Source organism: Periophthalmus magnuspinnatus, chromosome 4, assembly GCF_009829125.3.
Source record: "Periophthalmus magnuspinnatus isolate fPerMag1 chromosome 4, fPerMag1.2.pri, whole genome shotgun sequence".
NCBI lineage: Eukaryota > Metazoa > Chordata > Actinopteri > Gobiiformes > Gobiidae > Periophthalmus > Periophthalmus magnuspinnatus.
In genome coordinates this window covers 9,332,421-9,355,569 of record NC_047129.1, presented here as the reverse complement: position 1 = coordinate 9,355,569, position 23,149 = coordinate 9,332,421, and the positions used below count along the sequence as shown (strand labels likewise).

At 40.3% G+C, this 23,149-nt stretch overlaps 1 protein-coding gene across 3 annotated transcripts in view; it reads left to right on the top strand.

Moving 5' to 3' along the window:
* The window catches only part of celf5a (cugbp, Elav-like family member 5a), a 186,023-nt gene that overhangs the window by 150,740 nt on the left and 12,134 nt on the right, over nt 1–23,149 (top strand). Inside the window, exons 6-7 of one of the 3 annotated variants that reach the window (XM_055221581.1) lie at nt 3,884–4,030; nt 15,525–15,681. In XM_055221581.1, coding sequence (XP_055077556.1) covers nt 3,884–4,030; nt 15,525–15,681 — 304 coding nt within the window. Of the gene's footprint in view, nt 1–3,883; nt 4,031–15,515; nt 15,682–23,149 lie in introns of all 3 variants that reach the window. The other 2 variants (XM_055221582.1, XM_033964907.2) reach the window with 2 other exon arrangements.

Genomic DNA, 23,149 nt, shown 5'->3' with positions numbered 1-23,149 from the left:
TTCTTCACTTTTGACACTCTATCAGTCTTGCTTGCAACTCTTTTCCCCAAACCCAACAGTGGCAGAAGGATGCTTAAAGAAAAAATGCTTCCCGTCTTGCAGCGTCATGCCTCTTCTCACATGGGACGGCGCACGGAGACGGCGAGAGGCGAATGGAAAGAGCCAGACTTGAGCTTGCGGTTTTGTGGAATGTGCCTTTAATATGTACTCGTTTCATCCTCTGTCTTTTACTGGCGTTCCTTCAGCGGTTCGGTAGGCAGCTGGGGGCCGCCCAGCAGGGGGATTGTGCTCACACTAGGCAGCTTAAAAATTTAATGAGACTTTTACTTCACACATCATCTTCCTCCCCTTTATAGCAGCCCCGGATCCTGCTCGCCAATGTCCTGACATGCCTTGGTGCACAAACCTGGAAGATAAACAAATGTGGCAAGGGATGCTTAGCCAACAAGCTCGCATACTCAGGTGTCCTGGAGAGAGCTGGTAGGAGGCAGAGGCCAATGTGCTGCTAGACTTTTTTGCAGACTGGAACAAATGGCCCGCGTCTGCTTACAGGTTCTGACAGGTTATTTCACAATAAAGCAGGATTCTGTGATTTACCAAGCAGCATTGCACCGCGGCGGAAAACTTGCTGACAGTATTGTTTTTAGGCCTAACATTATCCATCCCACTGATGTTTTAACGATGACCCTAACAGTAAACATCGCAGCCATCTTTTAACGATGATGGCCAGTTAAATTATTCAGTATTTATTAGCACCTATCATTTGTATTCCGCTCCTCCGCCGCCCTGTCCTGGACGCTCCCAAACCTCATAATAAAGTTAATGATGCACACAGTAAAAAGCTGGACAGACACGACACACAGACCACTAACTTCATCCCATTTCAGATTTAACTCTTTAATCCCCAGCTGATATAAAACATGTCCTTATTAATTAATAGGACAACCATGCAAACGGCATTTGAAGATTGAGGGCATTTAAGAGAAGATCAGGTTAAGACATTAGGTTTACTGGCTTAAACTTTCCACACAGAGTGTCACTTGGCTTATTGCATAGTTCACGTTAAAGAGCAGCCATATTCAGATGAAGCAAAACATTATAGCCAGCGTCCATATTGTCTGTATATAGAAATGGACTGACAGACTGTGGCCCATAGCATTCAACTCCAAATGAAACCAAGTGAAACTAGCAGTTATAGCGGCTAATCTGCAATCAGGTTTCATATTTTGAATTCTGAGTAACCATAGAACCAATCAGAAGTGAGATTGTTGAAGGTACTCTCCCCTTCTCGTCCACACTGCTGTTTTTTGTCAGGGAACTTAGCAACGTTGTCAATCAAATCTATTGCTAACACAAGCGAAAACTGACCGATGAGAAAGAATGCACCTGAAATCGTCTGTTGTTACATTTCAAATCTTGATTTTATGGACAAAAAAGCAATCGAGAAACACCAGGATCACTTAGAGCAGGTTAAAAGTAATGTTTTAAGACCCGAATGGCGAGTCTGACAGAAGCAGTTACGGAGAATGGAGCGACAAATTTCAATAGAAAGTGAATTGGAGTTGATGGAGCTATATTGCACCTATTCTCACTTCCTTGCAGTAACTAGCGGACTCGCCATGTCCATCTATACACGGTCTATGCCACTGACAAGTAAAGACTATCTTATCACCATGGAAACCCTTAGTGGGTGAAATCCGTATTTAGCAGCAAGTAAAGTCTACATTCTTAAAGTCAATGTGCTAGCAACGAGAAAAAAGTTTAGAAGTTTGAACGGGTCTGACAGGGGCGAAGTAGTGATGGTCAGATGACAGAGCTTCTCCACAAATGTTGACAGCTGATCAGCGTAGGCAAAGGCTGACCCATATGGTTCAATCAGGGAGACAGCTGTAGCTCAGTGTGTTGAAGACCCTGCACCCCACTTTGAGAAACACCAATTTAGTCAATTGCATTATGGATATTACATTTGCCAATATGTTGATAGCCATAAATTTGCCACAAGCTATTAGTCTTTGATTGTGTATGAAGGAATATGTGTGTGGTCGGTGACAGCTGAAAGATGCTGTGTGCAGTTCACGAGGAGCATGACTGAAATATGCACACTGTAGGTTAAGACAGATAGATGCTGAATTCCATATGTCGTATTGAATCTATGTTTGCAGCAACTTTAATATCATCTTTATATGTCCAGCCAAAGTAGCCACTAACCAAACCCAAAAGGCATAATGGGTTTATTGGGAAAACTGGGGAAAAGGAGAGGAACTGAATAAAATCTATATGTTACAGTTGAAAGGTCCAGTGGCTCTTACTAAACACCTGGCGATGTGCAGATGTCTTCATCAGCCTTAATAAACACACAGAAACATGAGGCTATCATATACTGTTGGTTTGGTGACTACAGTAATATACAAGCAACACTGTGTTAGCTATGAGTGCTTTGACTTACATATCATTTGAGTTTTAGAACATTATGTTGAAGTTAAAAAAAGGAAATAGCAAACACACATTTTGAAATGGATTTAAAGATTGTGTTACTGGGTAAAATAATAAATGATCATCTTACAGCAACTTTTTCTCAGTACTCCTTTATGCCTTACAAAAAGTCTAAATTTAAGCCACTTCTCAGCAAACCAAGAAATAACCCTTTGCTCCCTCAGCCTCTGTTCAATCCAAGTACCAGAGTATTGACAATTTTGCATCAATTTCCGGGGGCCTCTTATCAGGAGTGACACAACCTTTCTGCACTGTCAGATCAGAGTAATATTTCGGCCTTTTATGTGGATCGATTGGCCAGTTTGGGGGCACCGAGGGGAGGAGAGGCGGAGCACCCGAAAGGTCAACTGTAGCGCTAAATCATTTGAAGATTCTTAATGAAGGGTGTGTGGCGGACACACCTGCTGCTTTCATTATAGTGCTCTACAAAGAGATAATAGTGTTGATAACAGAATGGATCGCCTAGGCCTGGGAGGAGGAGCACTAACAGAAATAGGACAGAATGACAGAAATTGCCCTAAAAAGCAATGTTTCCTTTTAAGAACACCTTCACCAAGGTCAAGAGATGCTTACTGGTAGCTCTTCCAATCGTATGTTATTTCAAAGCAGTCTGCAATGTGAATGTTTTAACCTTTGCAGTAGAAGAAGGAGCACCAAGGTTACATATATGTACCGTGGGGGAAGGCGGCCAGAAAATATAAAGTATTTATGTCATGCACAGCGCGCCGGCACTGCCCCCAGTGACTTTGTACATATGTTAAACACTGATTGAAGAAACTCGCACTTCCTGCTTGCACATCTGCCTACAGAGCAGCTCAGGCAAAAAGCCCAATATTTTTATTCTGCCATCTCTGGCAGTCTCTGCTTCGGTATGCCGCTCACAAGGAAAAGGATGATGCTCCGATACAAATTTGCAATGATGTTGTATCTGCAAAGCCAGTCATTCTGACACACAATTAGAGCAGCTCACTGAGTATTGATGTTACTGGGGATTGTTGTTGCTGCTAATGAACAGAAGCATATTAAGAAATCACAAATAATAAGTAACACTCTTCTTTACGCACATGTTTTGTCTGACTTTTACAAAAGTAGAAGGATAGATTTTTTTTTTAAATAAAACAAAGGTACAATTCAATATATTTGTGAAAAAAGACAGTTTCATTTATTTATACGGCTACATATACTTTTTTGCACAGTATCCTACACTTGCGAACAAGGTTGTATAGAATTCTTTGAAAACATACAGTACATTCCATTAAAAACCTCATGTATGCAAATGTTTCTCTCCCTCTACTCCTTCTCTTCTGATGTGTGACTGTTTGCATTAAATTGATGTGCAGTACGGCAAGGTCAATGGTCCATGTCTTCTCTCTGCTCCTCTCCCTCCCAGGGCGCCTCCTCCAGCCTCGTGGTTAAGTTTGCCGACACAGATAAGGAGCGCACCATCAGACGCATGCAGCAGATGGTGGGGCAGTTCGGCATCTTCAACCCCGCCATCGCCCTTCCCTTCAGCACCTACAGCTCGTATGCACATGCGGTGAGTTGGAAAAGACATATGCCGTGCACACTACAAGTCAAATGGACACACATTAGAGCGTTTATGGACATGGCAGATGTTTTAGATTCTCACACACAAAAAAAATTACCGTGGGCGCTTTGGTCAATTTATTGGGCCAGATTCAAGTCATGCAATGTGAGATTGATTTAACACCTATAAAAGAGATATATGATGTATTCTTAAAGGTGCACTATGTAAGTTTTCAGATGGAGAAAATCAACCAATAGGAATGTTTTACAGTAAGGCATGAGGCTTAAAATAACGAGAACTTATCTTCATATAGTGCGTGTACATATGCATTTTCTTTTCAGCATGTTTCTGGTTTATAACTGATAGGATCGCTGTGTATATTTTTCTGTCTATGGATAAAAAAATCCTCTAAGCTCTATCTTGGCTTAAAATAATATACTGTAAAGTCCTAGTGTTGATTTTAATGAACATAAGTTTAAGTGAATCACCATTTTGTTTTAGCATGGCTACCATACCATTATATCTGGAGATTGACTATCCCACGCACGTAGATCCCCCACCCACGCGCTCTCCCCTTCATCCCGCTCATCAGCTCCCCTCTGCGCCCCTGCACCTCGGCCCATGTAACCCCTCTGCATCTTGGGCCGGAGCAGCAGACCCCCAGTCCCTTTGATAAGTTCAGACAGCCTCCACAGCCCCCGGTACCCTCTATTACACCGCAGCCGCGCTTCCCCCCTCCCCATCCGCCTCCCTCTGGGCCCTTAAGATGCTTCAGGGGCCACGCTTGACTCAGAATATTGCATGGGCATCTTTATCTGCACACCAACTTTCTTCTCTACCCCTGCTGTGGCCTGTGCACATGTGTGAAAAGCACAGGCGGTACACACCTAAGGAAATGAAAAAGTCTCAAATTCAATAAGGAGATAAAACCTGGGCATCTGTCAAGCTACATAAACACATTAAAGCATCTGTATTTATTTAGCAAGGAGGGCACCACGCGTTTATTTTGGTACTTACTATTCAAAAGTACATTCATAAAAGGGGATTGCTCTGTGTTTGAAGCAAATTGCAAATCTCGAAGTCATTTCCCATAGTGCGTAAACATAGACCACCACGTGTTCAAAGGGAGATGTTATGCTACCACTATTTCATACTAACTAGTACTTTTAGAAGTTAGATGTCATTTAAACCTTACTTTTATTTGGTCAGTAGTAAAGCACTTTAAAGTAATGACCATCATGAAGTATATTATTTCAGCTTTTCTTTGGGCTGTGCAGTTGGTTATAGCAAGTACAAGTCAAATAAATTAGAAAGAACACTTGCTGGTATAATTTCAATACCATAGTTAGATACAATATGAGATAAGTAGGATTTTAAAGAGGTCCAAACATTTATTGATTACCTCTGACAATATGTTGCCCCATCCCCATGCCCCATATTTTTCATTCATATTGTTGCCATCAGATCATCCAGTTGTTTTTCATAAAATTGTATAATCTATCCGACAGAAGTTAAATTATATTTTGGTAAAAATCTATTCACAAAACAATGGATTCCATTTTCATTTCCCTTTTACCCTGTGTTATAACTTTTTTGTATTGTGTGTTTTCGGAAGTCCCATATCTTTGCACTTTCTAAATGCCAGAATTAATTGTTGATGTTAGCCGGGGTCTTGTGGGGGGCTTATCCATTTCCCTCATTTTCATATCACAGCCACAGGAGCCGGTGTGAAATGTGCAAATTGACCATCCCAGAGTAATTGCGAGGCCATCTCTTCGCGTGCGCCTCTCTCCAGTAAAAACTCGCCACCTTCATTACCATTCATGAAATGCGGGCCTTTCCCAGGAAATGTGGAGAAATGCAAATGTTTTAAGGCCACTGGTTGAAGCAGAAGCAGCGGCAGTGGTGGTGGTCTGCTGGGAAGCCATTGTACCCCGCTCAGGCTGGCCGTGACTCCTATTTATGGTGGTACAGACCCGTGTCGGCTCATACGCAGACTGATGTAGACCTGCGCGTGCTTCGGCAAATATTCCCTCCTCATGCATTCACACATAGAAAATGACAAAGAAATTGAGTGAAAGCAACAAAGGAATGTGGAAGCTCCAGCAGAATCAATTATCATTACATCTACAGAGGAAATTGCATGTTCTGTGTTTAGATTGTGTATATAATAAGATTGTGTGAAGAGGAATTTACTGTTAAAGTATTGAGTAGCTGTGATGTCGGTATGAATCACAATGCTGCAAAAAGCCAACAGGGCATCTGAAATATATTCTTAAAGAAGATCTGTCGGGCTTGTATCTGCTATATAGTTATAATCTATGACATCTGTGGAACTACGTAATGAAATAAACAACTTCGCCGATTTCCACCTTAGAAAACTGGGCCCAGTGGGAGCTGACGTTGCCGACAGCGCCTCCTATGGAAAGCTGCACAGCACATTAGCGAAGAGCAGATTATACTATACAACGCGTGTCATCGATTGAGAAAATAAAACTGAAGAACGAAGTAAGGACAGAGCAGTGGGCGTATCCCGGTGGAAGTGAAAACAGGGCTCAATCGGCAATACAGCGTCTTGATTAAAGCAGTTAAAGATTGATCAAACATGCATGAATCGGTCCAAAAACAACTTCAAGAGGGTAAATGAAAAAAGGAAACAAGTACGACATGGTTAAAAGCTGTGAAAAGTTGATTTTGCGTAATAGGTCTGCTTTAAAATAATACCAGAACAATATACGCATTCTTGCCCCAGTTTAAGTGGCCCAAGTTCGTAGTTTATAATGTACTTAGGGATGGTTGGGTTTAGACGTCTTTGTTTCAGTCTAAAGCCAGACAAATGCAGTCAATTTAGCATGAAAAAAGACTTGTGTCCTTATGTAGGTTCAGCTATAACAATATGTGTAATAGTTCTATGGATGCTATGTAATCCAACATAATAGGGAAGAAAATAGAAAGAAAGTGGAGGAACGGTGAGGCGAGGCAACCTTGGAGATAAACCCAAGTTAGACAAAGTAATGAGTTCACAAGAGGCAGTAATGGATTATCAGTGTGCTTCTTGTTTTCATATCTACGGCTAAAGACTTGGATAATGAATCTAAATAGCGCCGCGGACTGCTAGATGTGTAATAATGTGGAATAAAGGGACATATTACTTATCTTTACCGTGGGTGTCCGGCTCTGCGGTGCCTACATTACTGTCCCAGCACTGGCTACATGCACGCAGTGTGAAGCCCATGCTCCCTGCAGCCAGCCAGTGTGCTCCAGCGATACGCCCAATGCTGCTTTACGGAAAGATAAAACCACACATATATTCCCCCAACGGAAAACCTGCAGTGACAGAAAAAGGACTTTATCTCCAAAGACACACTACACGTTCGCCTACTCAATGCGTGCACTGGCCAAGAAGAGAGGAGGAGGTGGCATACCATGGGATATACAGACAGCAGGGAGCAATGCTATAGCTATAACCAGCCATATACAGTAAATAGTACATTCAAAAAAGAGCCACCTCTCCACTACAGCGGTGGATAGGATTATAGAGTTGAGCTGACAGCCAGTAAATTGGATTTTAGTCAAACCAGGAGCAGGAGGGGGGCACACCGAACACAAATTGGAGGGGTACAACAGTGACAACATGTGCCAAAAATGAGAAATGTGCCATTTTCAGGATACACTCAGACACGGGTGTGCTGTGACAGGAGATGTCCTATTTGTAAAAAAAAAGAAAAAAAAGAAAAAGGTGATTTTATAAAACACAAGGTGAATGGGAGAGACACATCGAGTTTTTCATTCCACCGTCATAATAGTTCGTCTGTGAGGCTGCATTTTGGCTGTGATGTTAGGAAAATAAGCAACAACATGGCGTAACTGTTTTAAATAATTCAATATGCTGTATACCATTGCAAACGTTAAACACAGCTGGTGAAAACAAGCCTGGAAAAAAAAGCATTTATATCGTTACTAAACCTGGTGTAAAACAAGACAATTAACAAGAGTATTAACTTGAATAAACACTGAACGCTGAATAGCTCTAAAGCACGACTTGACTGGTTTAAAATTACATCTAAATCTGGGCTAAATCAATGTAAACTAAAGTAGAAAGTCTAAACTCAACTAAATGTGAGCCATAAACCCAGAGTAGGCCAGATCTAATTCTAAAAAAACAACTTGATTCGATTAGTAGAAAACTCATTTTAAACCAGGGGTAAACCTCAGTTGGAAGAGATGAAATCAAACTGTAGCCTATAATAAAAGCCAATAAATAAATGAATTTTCTGTTATATGGATATTGCAAGAAATTCAATATTGCAATAAAAAGGTGTGATAATTAGTGCCGCTCTAGTGAAGACTCAAATAGATTAGATTTGATTGGGTCGCCCCCTCTTCTAAACCAGCAGTGCTTCTCTGACACAGGGGAGGCAGAAGTTTGAAATTCCATGGCACCTCTCGCTCACCTCCTTAAAAGATGCATTAGATGAATAAATGGGAGGAGAGAGAGAGCGGTTTAACTGGGTGCTAATAGTGACAGAGCGTGGGTGGATGAGAGGGAGGATGACGGCTATAAACTCACATTAGGAAACATCTCCCCCTGTTGGAGGGAGCCATTTGCAACAGCCAATAAGAGATGATGCTAGAAACGTGACTACAGTCCTCCTACTGCACACCTCGCACATGCTAACACAGCCGTATCAGTGGCTACGGACTTGACACTGGTTTTGTGTTTTAAGCTACTGTGAAAAATTCTTCCATTGAGCCCTAAACACATTTTTCATGAGGTTGAATAAACCCGAGTTTGTAATAAATCAAATGAAATAATTTTCCTTCCCCCTTATTGTCGTTTTATTTTTATCTTTTAGTTAGACCCGCTTCTCGCCTATCCTAATCGTTATAGGTCTTCAAGTTTGAGTATTGCACGCATTTATCATTGCAAGACAACACCAGCATCTTGGATAGGGTCTCTATTTGTTAAAGATGCACTATGTAACTTTGCATGTGAAGGGTCCAGCACTCCACAGTGGGGATGTTATTCTTTGCCTATAATGTTCCACAGTACACCATTATTTTATTTATTTTCTTATGTATCTCCAAAGTGACAAGCAGGCAGCACCTCTAGGCTAAGTTACAAGCATAGACAATATAAAGAAGTCGACTACGTGAGTGTGACGTAACCCATAGCGATCAGCTCCAGTCAAATGAAGATCATCAATGCTAGCAGTTATGGAGCGAATTTGGAGCCGAGTTGCGTATTAGGAACTCTGACCGCGAGTATCATGGCAACCAAAGAGTCAATCCTGCAGAGAGTGGACCCTTAGCAACACTGTCAATCAAACCTGTTGCTAACGCTACAGGGAAAGAAGGCGCCTGATTTGTCGACTATTAATGTTCATATCTTGAGTTATGGACACAATAGCGAAATAAAAGTACCAGGATCGTGTAGAGCGAGTCAGTTTGAACATTTTAGCAGGCTAGCAGGTTAGCTATGTCCATTTATATATACAGTCTATGGTTACAAGTCATATCTGTGAAAAAGCGACTCGACTCACAGCAACAACGCATATTTTTCACAGTTATATGATTAATAAAATCACCTGTAATTAAATAAATGCAAGACAGATAACGTTAATGCTATACTGTGGGACAATTTCAGGCAAAGCTATTGTACCTCCATGCCGTTAAGCAGAATCCAACCACCACTAGAAAAGTTACATACTACATCTTTAATTGATGCACTTTTTTGTTTACAATCTTAAAATCTCTGCGCACATAATTGTATTTACTCTGTTTTTTTGTTTTTTTTTGTTTTTTTTAAAGCAGAAACCAAAGTACGTCACAATGAATAGCCGTCTATCGCCATCTGTGCAAAGTGTAGGTCTCCACAAAGCCGAAACCATGTTACGAGTTCACTCCAACTGTCTCTTTGACTCATGCGCTGTATTTCTGACATTATTGTGACTTCCCCCGGGGATTATACGCTGCGGGCTCTCCGGTCCATCCTAGTGAGCAGGTTGTTGATGTTAACATTGTGTGACTGGCACGTAAGCACAGCACAGAAGGGCCCTGCTCATGTCCCTCAACCACTATATTCAATTTCACTGTCTTTGTGGGAACATGCAACTCCAAATGCAATATGTGCAATTAGCAGGAATTTTTCAGTTGTTTTTCAAAATATCATCTATAAAAAATATCTTGCTATAGACCTGTCACGATAAATACTATATGGACTATTTTTGGGGGTTAATATTTATATTTTTCTTTGTACTTGTAGGGAAATTTTAGTCATTTTTCTGTTCTATGATGAGATTTGAGAGTTGAATTAAGACCTTCTATGACTCATTTTAGAGACAAACTTCCAAAGTCTTGCATTCTGGCATTTATTTATTGCAGCAGATTTTTTTTTTTACATTTTTTTATTGCACATTTAGAATAGTTTTTGGGAATAATTCTGCTTTATGTTTTGGTTTCAGTTTTATCGTTTATTGTCTATATTTACGTCAGTGGTCTATCACACTTCAATTTTAAATTTTTTATTATTTTGTATTATTATTATTATTATTTTTATTATTTTTATTATTATTATTATTATTATTTTTATTATTATTATTATTATTATTATTATTATTATTATTATTATTATTATTATTATTGTGACAGGCTTATCTTGGTAAATTATATTTATGTTTTGTTTTTTTCCTGGGATTACCTAAGTAAATAATCTGTCTCCTATTCACTGAAATTAGCACCAGTGAAAGTATTGCTGCCAAATTTATAGTAAAGTATAAAGTTTGTATGAAAATTACTACTCAAAGTACTCATTACTAGTTATATTTTATTGCAATTTTAGTCTTTTATACCAAACGCAGAGCTATTTTGTGCTGACAGAGGGGAGACAGACGTACATTAATATGATTGGGACTAGTTAATTACGTCTAGAATTATACTCAAGTACAAGTACATGTTTAAAATGGTATAACATCTATTGCATAACGCGAGTATTTGTTATTTGCTCACTTTCTACTCCTGATTAGCGCACAGTTTAATCTTAGATATACTATTATATATTGATTTGGCACAGGTTGCTTGTCTTCACAATCGCTCATTTAATATGGTGCAGAAATAATAGCTCATTTGAAAAAAAAAAAAAAAAAGTTTAGACAGAGCTAATTAAACACCTTGGAAAAATAATGTCATTAACAAAAAACAAGCACAGAAGCATTTTGACAGTGATAACATTAATTGTAACCACGGTTTAATTTATTGACGCCAGGATTGAACGTAATGTAAAAGGAACAAGCGATCTTGGCCAATCTCTCATTGCAGGTCCTATAATTCAGCTTATTGGCCCTCCGGCTTCCCTCTCCGGCCGTTTTTAGCCGCTTCCTCTTTTCACTGCCTGCTGCTGGGGCTGTAAGGGGTCACATGTGACAGGGGCGAGAGTCACCGAGCGGCACTACAAAGATAATTGCCATGTGATAAAGAGGTGATTGCGCACTGGCACCAGGGGAGAGTAATGCCATCAGGTTGCCATAAAAAAGCAGATGTCCGACACTAAATGAATGCCGCGGAAACCCTGCCTAACTTACTCCTGCCGTCTTTTCATCTCCTTTCCTTTGTCCCTCCTCTCTTTTTTCCTCCTTCTTTTCTTTGCACAAGGAACTCGGAAAAGGACACTTCATTCTGCACCAGAGAGATTTTCAATCCCCTCTGCATAAATAAAGAAAATGGCTTTTGAATACAGCGCCTTTGAAATGAGTCCAAAAGGGGATGGACGCAACAAGTAAAATGGAGCAACTTTGATAACTCTGTCAACACTGGTCGAATTATTTATTTATATTTTTTATCAAAGCACGTTTGTATTAGCCACGCCGTTCTGACATAATTACATGCTTGGGTTTCCTGTTTGCAACATTTTCATTTTGAAATGAAGCGACAGCCAGTGGCACAGTTGTTATTCTTCGGCAATCTGATGGCATTTATCGTCATCTGAAGGCGTGTATAGGGAGACTGCATGGTCGCTGCTATAGTTACTTTACAAAAATAACTCACAAGCTCTGTGCAAAGTTTGTATACGCTAAAACGATCAGGGCGGTTTCCAGCTTTGCGAGGGCAGTATGATGGTTTCTCTGGGGTAAAATTGTTTGTATGACCAACACATATTTACCAAAAATACCATGCAGTTTGTGTCAAAGGAAATACCATTGCTTTCACTGGAATAACATACAGCAGTGAACTTATCCGTCACCATAGAGACAAGCGGATAGCACCACAGGCCATGTTACAGGTGAGATATGTGGAGAGGCGACCCTGCTCACAGCTACACTTAAAGCTATTTGTGAGTAATAAAAACACTCTCACGTAAATAAATGCTGGATAGATTTTTTATTTTAATATTCTTTTTCCAGACCGAGGTTTAGTTTGTTTTCATACCTGACAGTTTGGACTATGCACTAGCGGTTTTCCTTGTGGTCATGTGAACTGTCAGAACTCTCAGGTACGAAAACAAACTAAACCTTGATCTGAAAAAATTATCTATTAAAATAAACGGGAAACCAGGTGAACCTCAAGATAAGCAGGTGGCAAGTTACATAGTGCACTTTTAAATATGTACATTGAACAGTGAGATTTGGGGCCCCCTATTGGTTTGTGGGATGCATAGTCATTTTATACCCAGATCTGACCAGGATATAACCTCGTCCAGTCCCGTAAATTATGATTAAATTGAATGCTTTGTTAAACGTTTAAAATAGAAACATACATACATCTATCATCACTGCAGTGTCCAGTATCTTTGTGGAGCTGATTGGAATTTCGCTAATTACATCAAAATGACCCAAAAACCTGAACGGCATGACAGCATTGTTGAGTAGCTTTTCCAGAACCTATTCACATCCTAATTGGGGGCAGTAGTTACCCCAGTGCCCAAATCACCACAGCCGCATCCTTTAGACCTCTGTATTTGTTTGTGTGTCTGGCTTTTGTTTAGCTTCTTGTTCCCTTGCTGTCTCGTTCGGCTATAACCCCCTTAAAGGCTCAATTCATCTTATTTGGAAAGGAATGGATGATCCCCATTTGTCAAGTTGATAAAATTATGCAAATGACAAAAAGCGTTAATAGATAGCAGTGGAGAGGCACACGGTTAATGGATGAGGTGCCAGCGCTGGGCATTCTGCAGCGGGACAGCTACTTTCAGGTTAGCTGACAGGGGCACTGAGGGAAAATAATTAGCTTTTCCCGTTTGCACTGTCCCCACATGCAAATCCAAGCAGAATGCCACAGTCTCCTACCGCCAGCACCGTCTCACAATGTTGTCATTAGCATCAGCGCCCGTGGCAGAAGAATTTGATTTCCGCTGCTCCGAGTGGCCATCACCAACTCCACTGACACACTTTTTTATTTTACATTTCAGATTTTTCCCCCATCACACTTTACATACAGTGGACTATGAAAATCTAGTCCAGTACTGGATGACCGTCTGATTATTTCTTGTCAACTTGTTTCTAATCATTTTTATGAATTAGGATGAGTTAGTATTTAACCTGAGCATCATATTTCATCAAGATAGTAAAGAGGGGCGTTTTGTTGATTACTACAAGTATTTTCCAAACAAATTTTTATCTGAAACAAAGTTAAAAGAGCAGTATGTCATTTATCACCTCGCCATGGAGATGTTATTGATTAGACTGGAATGCTCCACAGTGTGACATTAAACTTGCAAGCGTTTGGCCAATTTACAAGTCAGATCTGTGGAGAGGCAACCAAAGCAAGTAGGAGAATGTAATAAAAAAAATATTAAACAGTTGTATTTTTCATCTTGTTACAGACCAGTAAAGCAAGTTGTACAAGAATGTGTGTTATTTTGAAAATGCTCCCTCACCTGTAGTCTCTGCAGTAAACATATGCACAGACGGGGCCAAGAGGTGGGTCCGCCAGCTGCGTTTGTATTCCTGCCCCACACAGGTCTGCATGCCTGATGGGCAGCTACAGCGCCTACAAAAGATTATTGATCGCCAAGATAAACCCAGTGGTTCACAAGCTGCAAAAGCCATTGTACATTGATGGATTTTCTTTAGAATTAGGCATTCAGCATGTGGTTTGCCTGCACACGGAGACTTAAAGCCAAATGCAGGAACTTAAATAGTGGTCTCCTCATGCATATGTGTGAGCTGATGGGGCCAGCGCACCGGGGAACAGCGCTAATACATATGAATACAAGAATATTGATTTTATCTCTTTGTCAGCCTGTCCAGCGGCTGAATATCAACTCACTACACGGACTCGGGCTTGTAACTTTGTCGCTCCTGTGGTTGTGGGTGCAGTTGGAAACCACAATACCATTTTTCATTTAAGCAGTATAGCTCAATGAAGAGTGCAAAGTCATTTACACAGCAGTCCAAAAATATTTGTTTTGTTTTTGCACATTTCCAATTCACATGGCTCAAGTCTGGACTCTGCTCTTGTTCACTTGTTGATCACATTCTGTGTCAGACCAAAGGTATGATTATGTGATTTGAATGTGATTTGGCACACTCATATGAAAGCATTACTTTCTGATGGTTACTTACATTTTGTACATGTATAAAAGACAGAATTGTTATTCTTTCAACAAGTAGGCTACTACAGTTAATCATATTACAACTCTGCTAATGGAAAATGGTGCACTTTATCTTCTGATAAGGGTTTTGATAATGTGATGTGATCATAACTTAGGCTTTCTCCACAGTGTTTGTTGTTCAAAATGCGTACTTAAAAGCAAATTGCTAAAGTAAAATGACTAATATAAGTTTGCCTTTCTAAAAAACAATGCATTTGTTCTGAAATGTCCAGGGACAGACCAGTGGGTTTAAAGCTGCACAAAAAATCTACAAGAAAATGTTTTAGCGTGAGCCCTTGAGCAGCTGTAATTACACACAGCGTCAGAAGAATGAGAGAGCGGTTCAGGCCAAAAGTCTTCTGTGGCATTTGAATGCAGCCAAATGGGCCATTGTGATGTTTGACAATGGTACGGGAAAGGGAAAAAGATAATGTGCACATGTCAATGGCTTGATTTGTATGAACCTAACAGACAGCTATTAAAGGGTTTGTGCTGCGTCTGACAGGTGTCCTGCTGGGAGGACAGACACGTTCTCTAAACAGAGGTTGACAGGCTTCTCTTTTCTCTCTTTTTCTTTCATTCCGCTCTACTTTCTCTGTACTTCCCCTGCACTTCCATCCATCACCCACCACTTCATCCTCCCTCTGCCCTACCCTCTGCCTGGCTCCTGTCTGTGCCTGGCTCCTGTCTGTGCCTGGCTCCTGTCTCTGCTCCGGCTCCTGTCTCTGCTCCGGCTCGTCTCGTGCCTTTGTCCCACTCTTTCCCTAAACTTGCTGTACTTTTCATTATAACCTGTCCTCCCCTCACCTCTGAACCACTTTCTTCGCTCACACTTGGACTCATCTGTCCATCCAAAACTTCATTTCTCCTCCTCCTCCATCAATTCCCCCTGTCCCTCTTCTTTAGCTCATGCAGCAGCAGGCAGCCATCATGGCAGCCAGCCACGGAGGTTACCTCACGCCCAGCGTGGCGTTCCCGGCCACACAGATTCACCAGATGGGGGCGCTTAACATCAACAGCCTGCCACCCACCCCCATGACCCCGGTGTCGGGTGAGTTTCATCAAACCCTGGGTGAGCACTCACTTTCATTTCCTTTTCTTTTGCTGCATGTGTGCTTTACTAACACGGCTCATACAAGGTGTAACAAGTGTGCACTGTCCTTACCTCCACCTAAATACAGCTTGTTGAAAAATGTGATGGACCAGAATAGGCTCTGTATGCACCATAAGTAGGATTTTTCCTCAATACACCCTTATTTCTGCCATCTAAAACATAAAGTGTCTCTTAATAATTTGTTCACATTTCAGTCTTTAGTGTCCTACTCAGGTGCAGTATGCTCAGTAATAACCCCACCTGCATTTTTCAGGATGGCCGGGTCATAGTCAGTGTCACTGTACATTACATTCCACTTAAGAGGAGGTGATTTAAGTTGAAGCAGGTGCATTCATGTTTCAATTTAGTGGAAAAAAGTGGTTTTGCTATGAAAAATTCAAGATTCAGTTCCCTCTACGACATCAAATTTTGGCTAAGGGAAGAGAGATTGCATACTTAAATATTCACTAGTCAGCTGTTTTCTGCAATTTGACAGGATGTGTAGTCACATAATGACAGCCAGTTTGAAAACACTCATGTAGAAGTAATAAGAATTATGCGTGTACAAAAAATACAGAAAGTACAAGACTGCAATGTATCAGCTGTTAGTTTACCTAAAGATTGTCTCGTTACAAATATATGTGGCGCACTGCCTGTAGGTGGAGGAGTTACACCTTGGGGATGAGACAGTGTAATGCATTTGAATCCAGATTTGCAGTCTTCAGCATGTGTGTAAACGTGTGCCGTGGTGGTGTGTTTGTGCAGTCCTATTGTTGAAGATGAGTTTGTATTTTTGATCATGCCTGTATAAATAAATGTGTGTAAGGAAGTCGGGGGAAGGCCAAAAGGCAGTGCCCACATGGTGCTCTAATCCAAAATTATTCCAGTGGAGAAGAAGAGGCAGAGATGAAAAACACATTGAGTGGATTTGCATGTTTAAGTTGTTTGTGAAGCAGGAAATTTGGGGAATAGTGGCGGCGGAATAAGGAATATCAATAAGTGAGTTTACAGATAAGGCTCTAATTTCCCCATAGTATTTTGACCTTGTGCTTTGAAGAGCTTGCACATGATCTGCATGCACTTGGCTTTGTTTTCCATAACAAACAGCCCCTATGCAGAAACGTTACACAGAGAGAAGGACTTTGAAACACCTACCCCCTGCATAACATTTGCTTATTCAGCACCACTTGATTTTCCTTGAGACAGTGGAAACTTCAAGATTTCCAGTGAACAAAAGCCGGGCTGAAATAAATAATACAGTATCCAGTCTTTGTTGTGCTGCGCACACATACTTTGTCAACACTGCAGTATTGAGTTTTTAAGGTGATGACTTTGGTAACTTTAAACCAATCGTTGTAAGAGAGAACTGCCATCAGTGCAACAAGGCCCATTTGAGTTTTTCTTCATATCCATCATCAGCTTCAGCCGCACTATATCACATTTTCTCTGCTCTGTGCTTTATGTGAGCAAGAAACATTTTCTCTCAGCTTTCACCCTCACACACACACACACACACAATTGTACACACAGCATCAGGCTGCTTTTATTTGCCACTTTGGACTTGTGTCTCTTTATTCTTTACAGACAGCCATTCATCCAGTTCGGCCTGCACGGCCAGCCAAAGAAATAAAAGCTTTTATTAAACATATGTGCAGCTCCGGCTGAAGGAGCCTGTGCATACAGCCTGATGACAGTGCACCACATCTACAATCACTTCAGGCAATATATCCTGAGCAGACATCCATTTGTCAAATATTCACTGTGATGTTTTCAGTGCAAAGTGTGCACTTTTGGGCGGGGATAATCAATCAGAAACAGTGATTAAAAGTGGAGCTGCGTCTTGCTGAGAAGCATCTTATTTTGATGGCTGAAGCACTGACAGCATGGCAATACTCATTGTGGGCTTTGGCGGCCATACCTGTTTTTACCACACAATAGTGCTGATGAAAGACAGTGCAACTACACTGTGCACAATACCACTGTGTGTGTGTCCGTGTGTGTGTGCATGTGTGTGAGGGGGTGTGTTTGTACGTGTATTTGTGTAAATGTGCACAGGGCACGTGTTTGTTACTTATGAGGACGTACCTCTGTTTTCAAGGTCAGTTACTTTGGACTTTTGAGACAAAACTGGAGTAAAAGAGGACAAGTGCTGGGCCTTATACGTTGCATTAAACTTTATGTGTGGACATTTCAGCATGCAGTTTTACTCTTCTGAAAAGTAGCCTACGTGTATTGAAAGAACTGTCTCATAATATATAATTACATAATAACAATGAGAGAAAATCTGCCAGACCTTGACTATTGACTAAGGAGATGTTTTTTTGTTTTTCAAAAGAGCTCTGTTTTTTGTTACTTTGCACCATTTTTTGCTTTGATCATATTGTTATACAGCTCGAGCATATACTCCTTACAGCATGCAGTGCGGTCTGAGGTTTCTTCCCATAAAAGTAACATGAATGAAACAACACTCAAACAACCCCCTCATTAATCTCTACACTTGAGCTTGCTCTTTCACTGCCTTTTCTACTCCTGTGCCTCTGACTTATTCCGAGTTCATTGGAGGAATACATAACATTACTGGCAAGGCTGTGTGTATAAGTAGGCCAGCAGACTGACAGTACTGAGAGACTGAAGGATGTTCTGCGTTAATGGGTGAAATAATTCTATGTGGTATCAGAATCTGTTTTAGGGTCGTTGAGCTGAGCGCACGTGTGCTTCCTGAGAGCCTTAATTTATGCATTAAGATGTCTCATTAAGCAAATAATAGCTGCAAATAAATCCTTTTATTTGGCACCAGTGTCAAGGTAGAAAGTTTAATGTCCCCTTTCCTTTCAAAGTGGGAGCAATAAGCCATTCTTTCTCAATCGCATATAGCACTTTTGATTAGCATAAAGCAGAAGCAGTAGGTTGGCCCTGCCGTACCTTCAGGTGAATATATGGCATTCATCTTTTATCAAAATGATGAGTATAACGTCAGCACTACGGCATGAGGAAATATTGAAAACTAAAGCCATATTAAAGATGAAATTGAGTATTCATTGTATTTCAACCTTCACTTTATAAATATTTTTAGATTGTTTTTTTTTATGTTTTATGAATTAAGTTTATTGCATCTAAAATATAACCAACATTTGGATGAAATTGAGCATCTCTAGCATGATGTTATCAATATGCTTTACAAATGCTTCCTGTAATTATTTTACAGATTTTTCAATACTTGATTGGTGCAAAACTATGATGTACATTGAAGACTAGGCTTTCTGGTTATTTTTTCTGTGTTCTGCAATTCATTTATACAGCCCAACAATGTTTAACAATTGTACATACACAGAATAGTTTTTGAGGGATAATTCTGCTTTCAGTATTAGTGTTTATCGTCTATATTGACTTTGAAGACACTGTAGACAGGTATTATCCCATGCACCAAATTAAATCAAAATTCACAATCATAAAAACCTGTCATACGCAATGCAACTGTTATAGCATTCTTGTGTTGCTAATTTTAGAGGTAAATTGAAAATAAATCCATAAATGTTTGTCTCTATTGTCCTTGCTACTACAGTGTGTTGATTCAAATTGAAATAGAGTGTCAAATGAGATTATTGGGCCAACAACAACAACGCTGATTATGTTGGACCAGTTCCATTAGAATACGTGACCCCTTCCTCCGGCCAGTGCATACACAACCCCGCTCCACACTGTGTAATACGGCTTTATAATGCAGGGGCTTAGAGGTTAAGGGTGTTCACTCCAAAAACAATGAGACATCTATTTGATCAACAGATGCGACACATTGGAGCTTGATGGGGCATGCGCCGTTTGCCAGATGGCGCGGCTGATTACACTATGTATCCTTACAATGACACATGATCATGCTTTTGGAAAATAATGTTTAGCAGGTGTCGCACCCTGAGAACTGACGAAGAAATAAAAGTTAAACAAAGCGTAGGAAAAGAGCTGAGGACTTGGAGAGGGGAAAGAGCGAAAATGGAGGCATACATCCTGCCACACTGAGCGTCAAGGGTGCTTTGTTCCGAGTGTGTAATCAAAGTCGGGGCTGTACATGCACAAGTACATATTAGAGGAATCGGGTGCAGATGCCTCTCGTGTCCCTGGACGCCTGCATGGTTACATCACTGGTGCAGAACGCTTCCATGGAGACGAACAGCAGCGGGGTTTAATGAGCTGCGTGACACCGTGATCTTTCAGCGTGTTCGCACCTGTCCAAGTGTCAGTGCTTACACAGGAGACACGTGTACTAAAGATAATGAACATTTCTTAAGTAAAGTCAACACGACAATCGACAAAAAGAGGAACAAATATTTGTTTTGAATGGTGGTGAGAATGAGATGCCAGCAAGGTTTTTGTTTTGTTTTGCTCATAGACGCCAAAACTAGTATCAAAACTAGACAGAAAAATCACATAAATAACACAAATTTAGCTTTTTGTTAGGTGAATATTTGGTTGTGGTTAGGAGTGGTTTAAGGACAGCAACGCTAGTAGCAAAAATATCTGTGGAAGTTGTTTGTTGTAGTAGAAAGGGTGATAAAAAAAAAAGTGTTGAACTATGTCTCTAAATATGTATATTGTTTTAACTTGTACCAATTCATCATATGCATTCAATACTAGCAATTTGAAATGACAAATTTATCTATACACAAGCACGACATGAACAGTACTATATTTACAATTTCTTGCACAAAAGAAAAGTACACTTCCACAAAAAGGAGCAAAGATTTTCTTGCAGACTGACTCAGGCTCCTGGTTGATGGAACAAGATTGTGGTGTATTGAGCTGAACACCTGAAAGAGTCTTAAATGCATTGGCTGACCTTCACGTCTAAAAATACCTCTATTCGGAATGTCAAGATAAGTTTTGGGCCCACGGCCAGACGGGATGTGAGCGGGCTGAGCACCAGCATGGTCTGCTGAGGGAGCAGTCAGGGCCATGGTCAGTGTATTGTATGTACATGAGCCTCCAGGGCCCCACACGCTGCACTATAAGGACGCAGCAGACTGGAAAGTTTCCCCATTTAGCCATGTAGGTTGACACTTCACATTCAGCTAAGTGCCTTCAACTGTAATTAAAGTCTGTCCAGAAATATCCTGTTGAATTTTAAACATGGGAATTACTTTTAATTTTACCTGAGTAGTTAGGAAAAAAAAGATTGCAACAGGTTTACAGCATACACTAAGGCTGACTGAAATGCCCCCTCAGAACTGCCAAGTTACTCAGATAAATTCACTTTGTGTTATATACATTATATGCATTATTGATTTACTTATACCTAAAGGTGGGAAATTACTTCTGCAGCCACAGCTGCCCCAGACTTATGGAGGTGAGGCTGCCAAATTATCCTATTGATCTCACTGACCACTGCCACACACATCATTGGGTGGGTGAAGTGTCTTGACCAATGACACAATGACATTTTTTTGGAACTGGGATTACGTCTGACCTTTGGGTTGGTAGGAAAATGCCCTGATGGACAATTTTGCACATGTGAAGCCTTCTTGTTTCACTGCATTTATAAAATATTCACACCACAATTGTATTTTTAATGTTTTGTTATGACTCACTGCTCAAAACTACAAAATTGGAAGTGGCAAATACACATCAATTTATTTAACCTGGTAATCTCAACATGGCAGGAGGTCAATTTAGCAAGTTAATAAATTTTAGTGCCCAATGACACAATGACAGGCAGTGCTCAGAGCTGGGATCAAATCTGACCTTCCGATTGGTAGAGAAACTCCCAGATGGACAGTTTTGTTCATGTGAAGCTTTTTTGTTTAGAATTCTGTTCAATACATTTTTAAAACACAGCCTTTTAAACCATTTTTAAAACTGTGGTTTAGTCTGTCATGTTTAATACATTCAGCATCATGGGACCAGATGTGAGGCGACTGAGACATTTTGAAATATTTGTACTTTTATGAGCTGTCCATCTCCCACATCTCCATTTACTATTCCCTTTAAGGCTGGGAGTGACATTTGTCTGAGCCTAAACGCAGCACATTTAAATCAGGCGATGAAAGCATCTGTTTGGAGTGCTTATTACTTGCTGTAGTGGAAGACGGTCCTTGCGCCGGTAATGACTGCACTCCTCACTATGGGCACAGTGTTTCTGCTTGATTTGAATGTATAATTAGCATAATAAATACTTGTGAAGACTTCTTACGCTAGGCAATCATGGTAGCGAGCAAATCAACAGTTTCCCTCTTAAAAAGCAGCTGTGGGGGATATAAATGTCTATAGCATAAAATACGTATTGCACATAAATATACATACACACTTGTTTAGAGGTAATTCTTGTTTATTATAGCAATGAGGAAACCGAATGGGTGGCTAAGAGCATGCTAAAAGGGGATATGAAATTTTTACCTCTTACCAACCATATGTCTTGCCAAAAGTGGACCCAATCACAAATATTGTTACTTGAAAATAATGTTACTGTAATGTAATGTTAAAGTAGCTAAAAGTAGTCTTTAATATTTATTTCCAGCAGTATATTGGCTCAGATGTGGGTAAGGTAGACATTGCGAAGAAAAGGTTGCATGCAATGCTAATGAAAAATATAGCAAGCACTCAGCATTCAGCCAGGACTATGTGAACAACATGTCATTATTACTATGCAATATGTGACAGGCATGTATCCTGACTCTCTCCCTCTTATATACTCTGCAGTGTAAACACACTATGAATACCATTTTGCACAATGCCTGGGCTGCATGTCCACTAAGGTATAAAATGAAATTGTCTTGTTATCTTGTCATTGGAAATAGCATATAGTAGGAAGCATTTCTCCAATTGCATGCTCGGCTTCTGTTTGATATGGGGACACGGTGCTCCATTGTGACAGATGATGGTCAGTGAAATTGCCTGCTCTTGTAATCACTGTTTTATTGAGCATAGTGGTGCTTATTGTCTTTGCTTTATACAATATGATTCTCGGTAAATGTAGGACACCACAATTGTATTTTTGGTGTTTTGTTACGATCCATTGCTCAAAACTACAATGTTTGCCACTTTTGGAGCAGGACCAAAATCAGACGTGTGGCACATACACACCGATTTCTTTAGCCAGGTAATCTCAGCGTGACAGGGGGCAATAGGTCAAAGTTTATAAAACAGTTTGCGGTAGACTTTGAGCTTCACTTAGAGTGCATTAAAAAAAAAAGTTTTGAGAAGATGTAATTGTAGGGAAAAGGGCAGAGGGGAACACTGGTGATCCACTGATGTGGTCTTGATTGTACAGACTTTACATTATATTATTCAATAATAATAACCACTGTTTGATAGTGCCTGAAATAGTAGTTTATCATTGGCCTTACAACTCCCTAAATTCAGTTCTGTTATGTCTGTGATGTATGTTCAGCTAGTCTCCAGCTGCTCCTTTTTAAATAGCCAGTTAGTCACACATACACATACACATTTATTTACATAT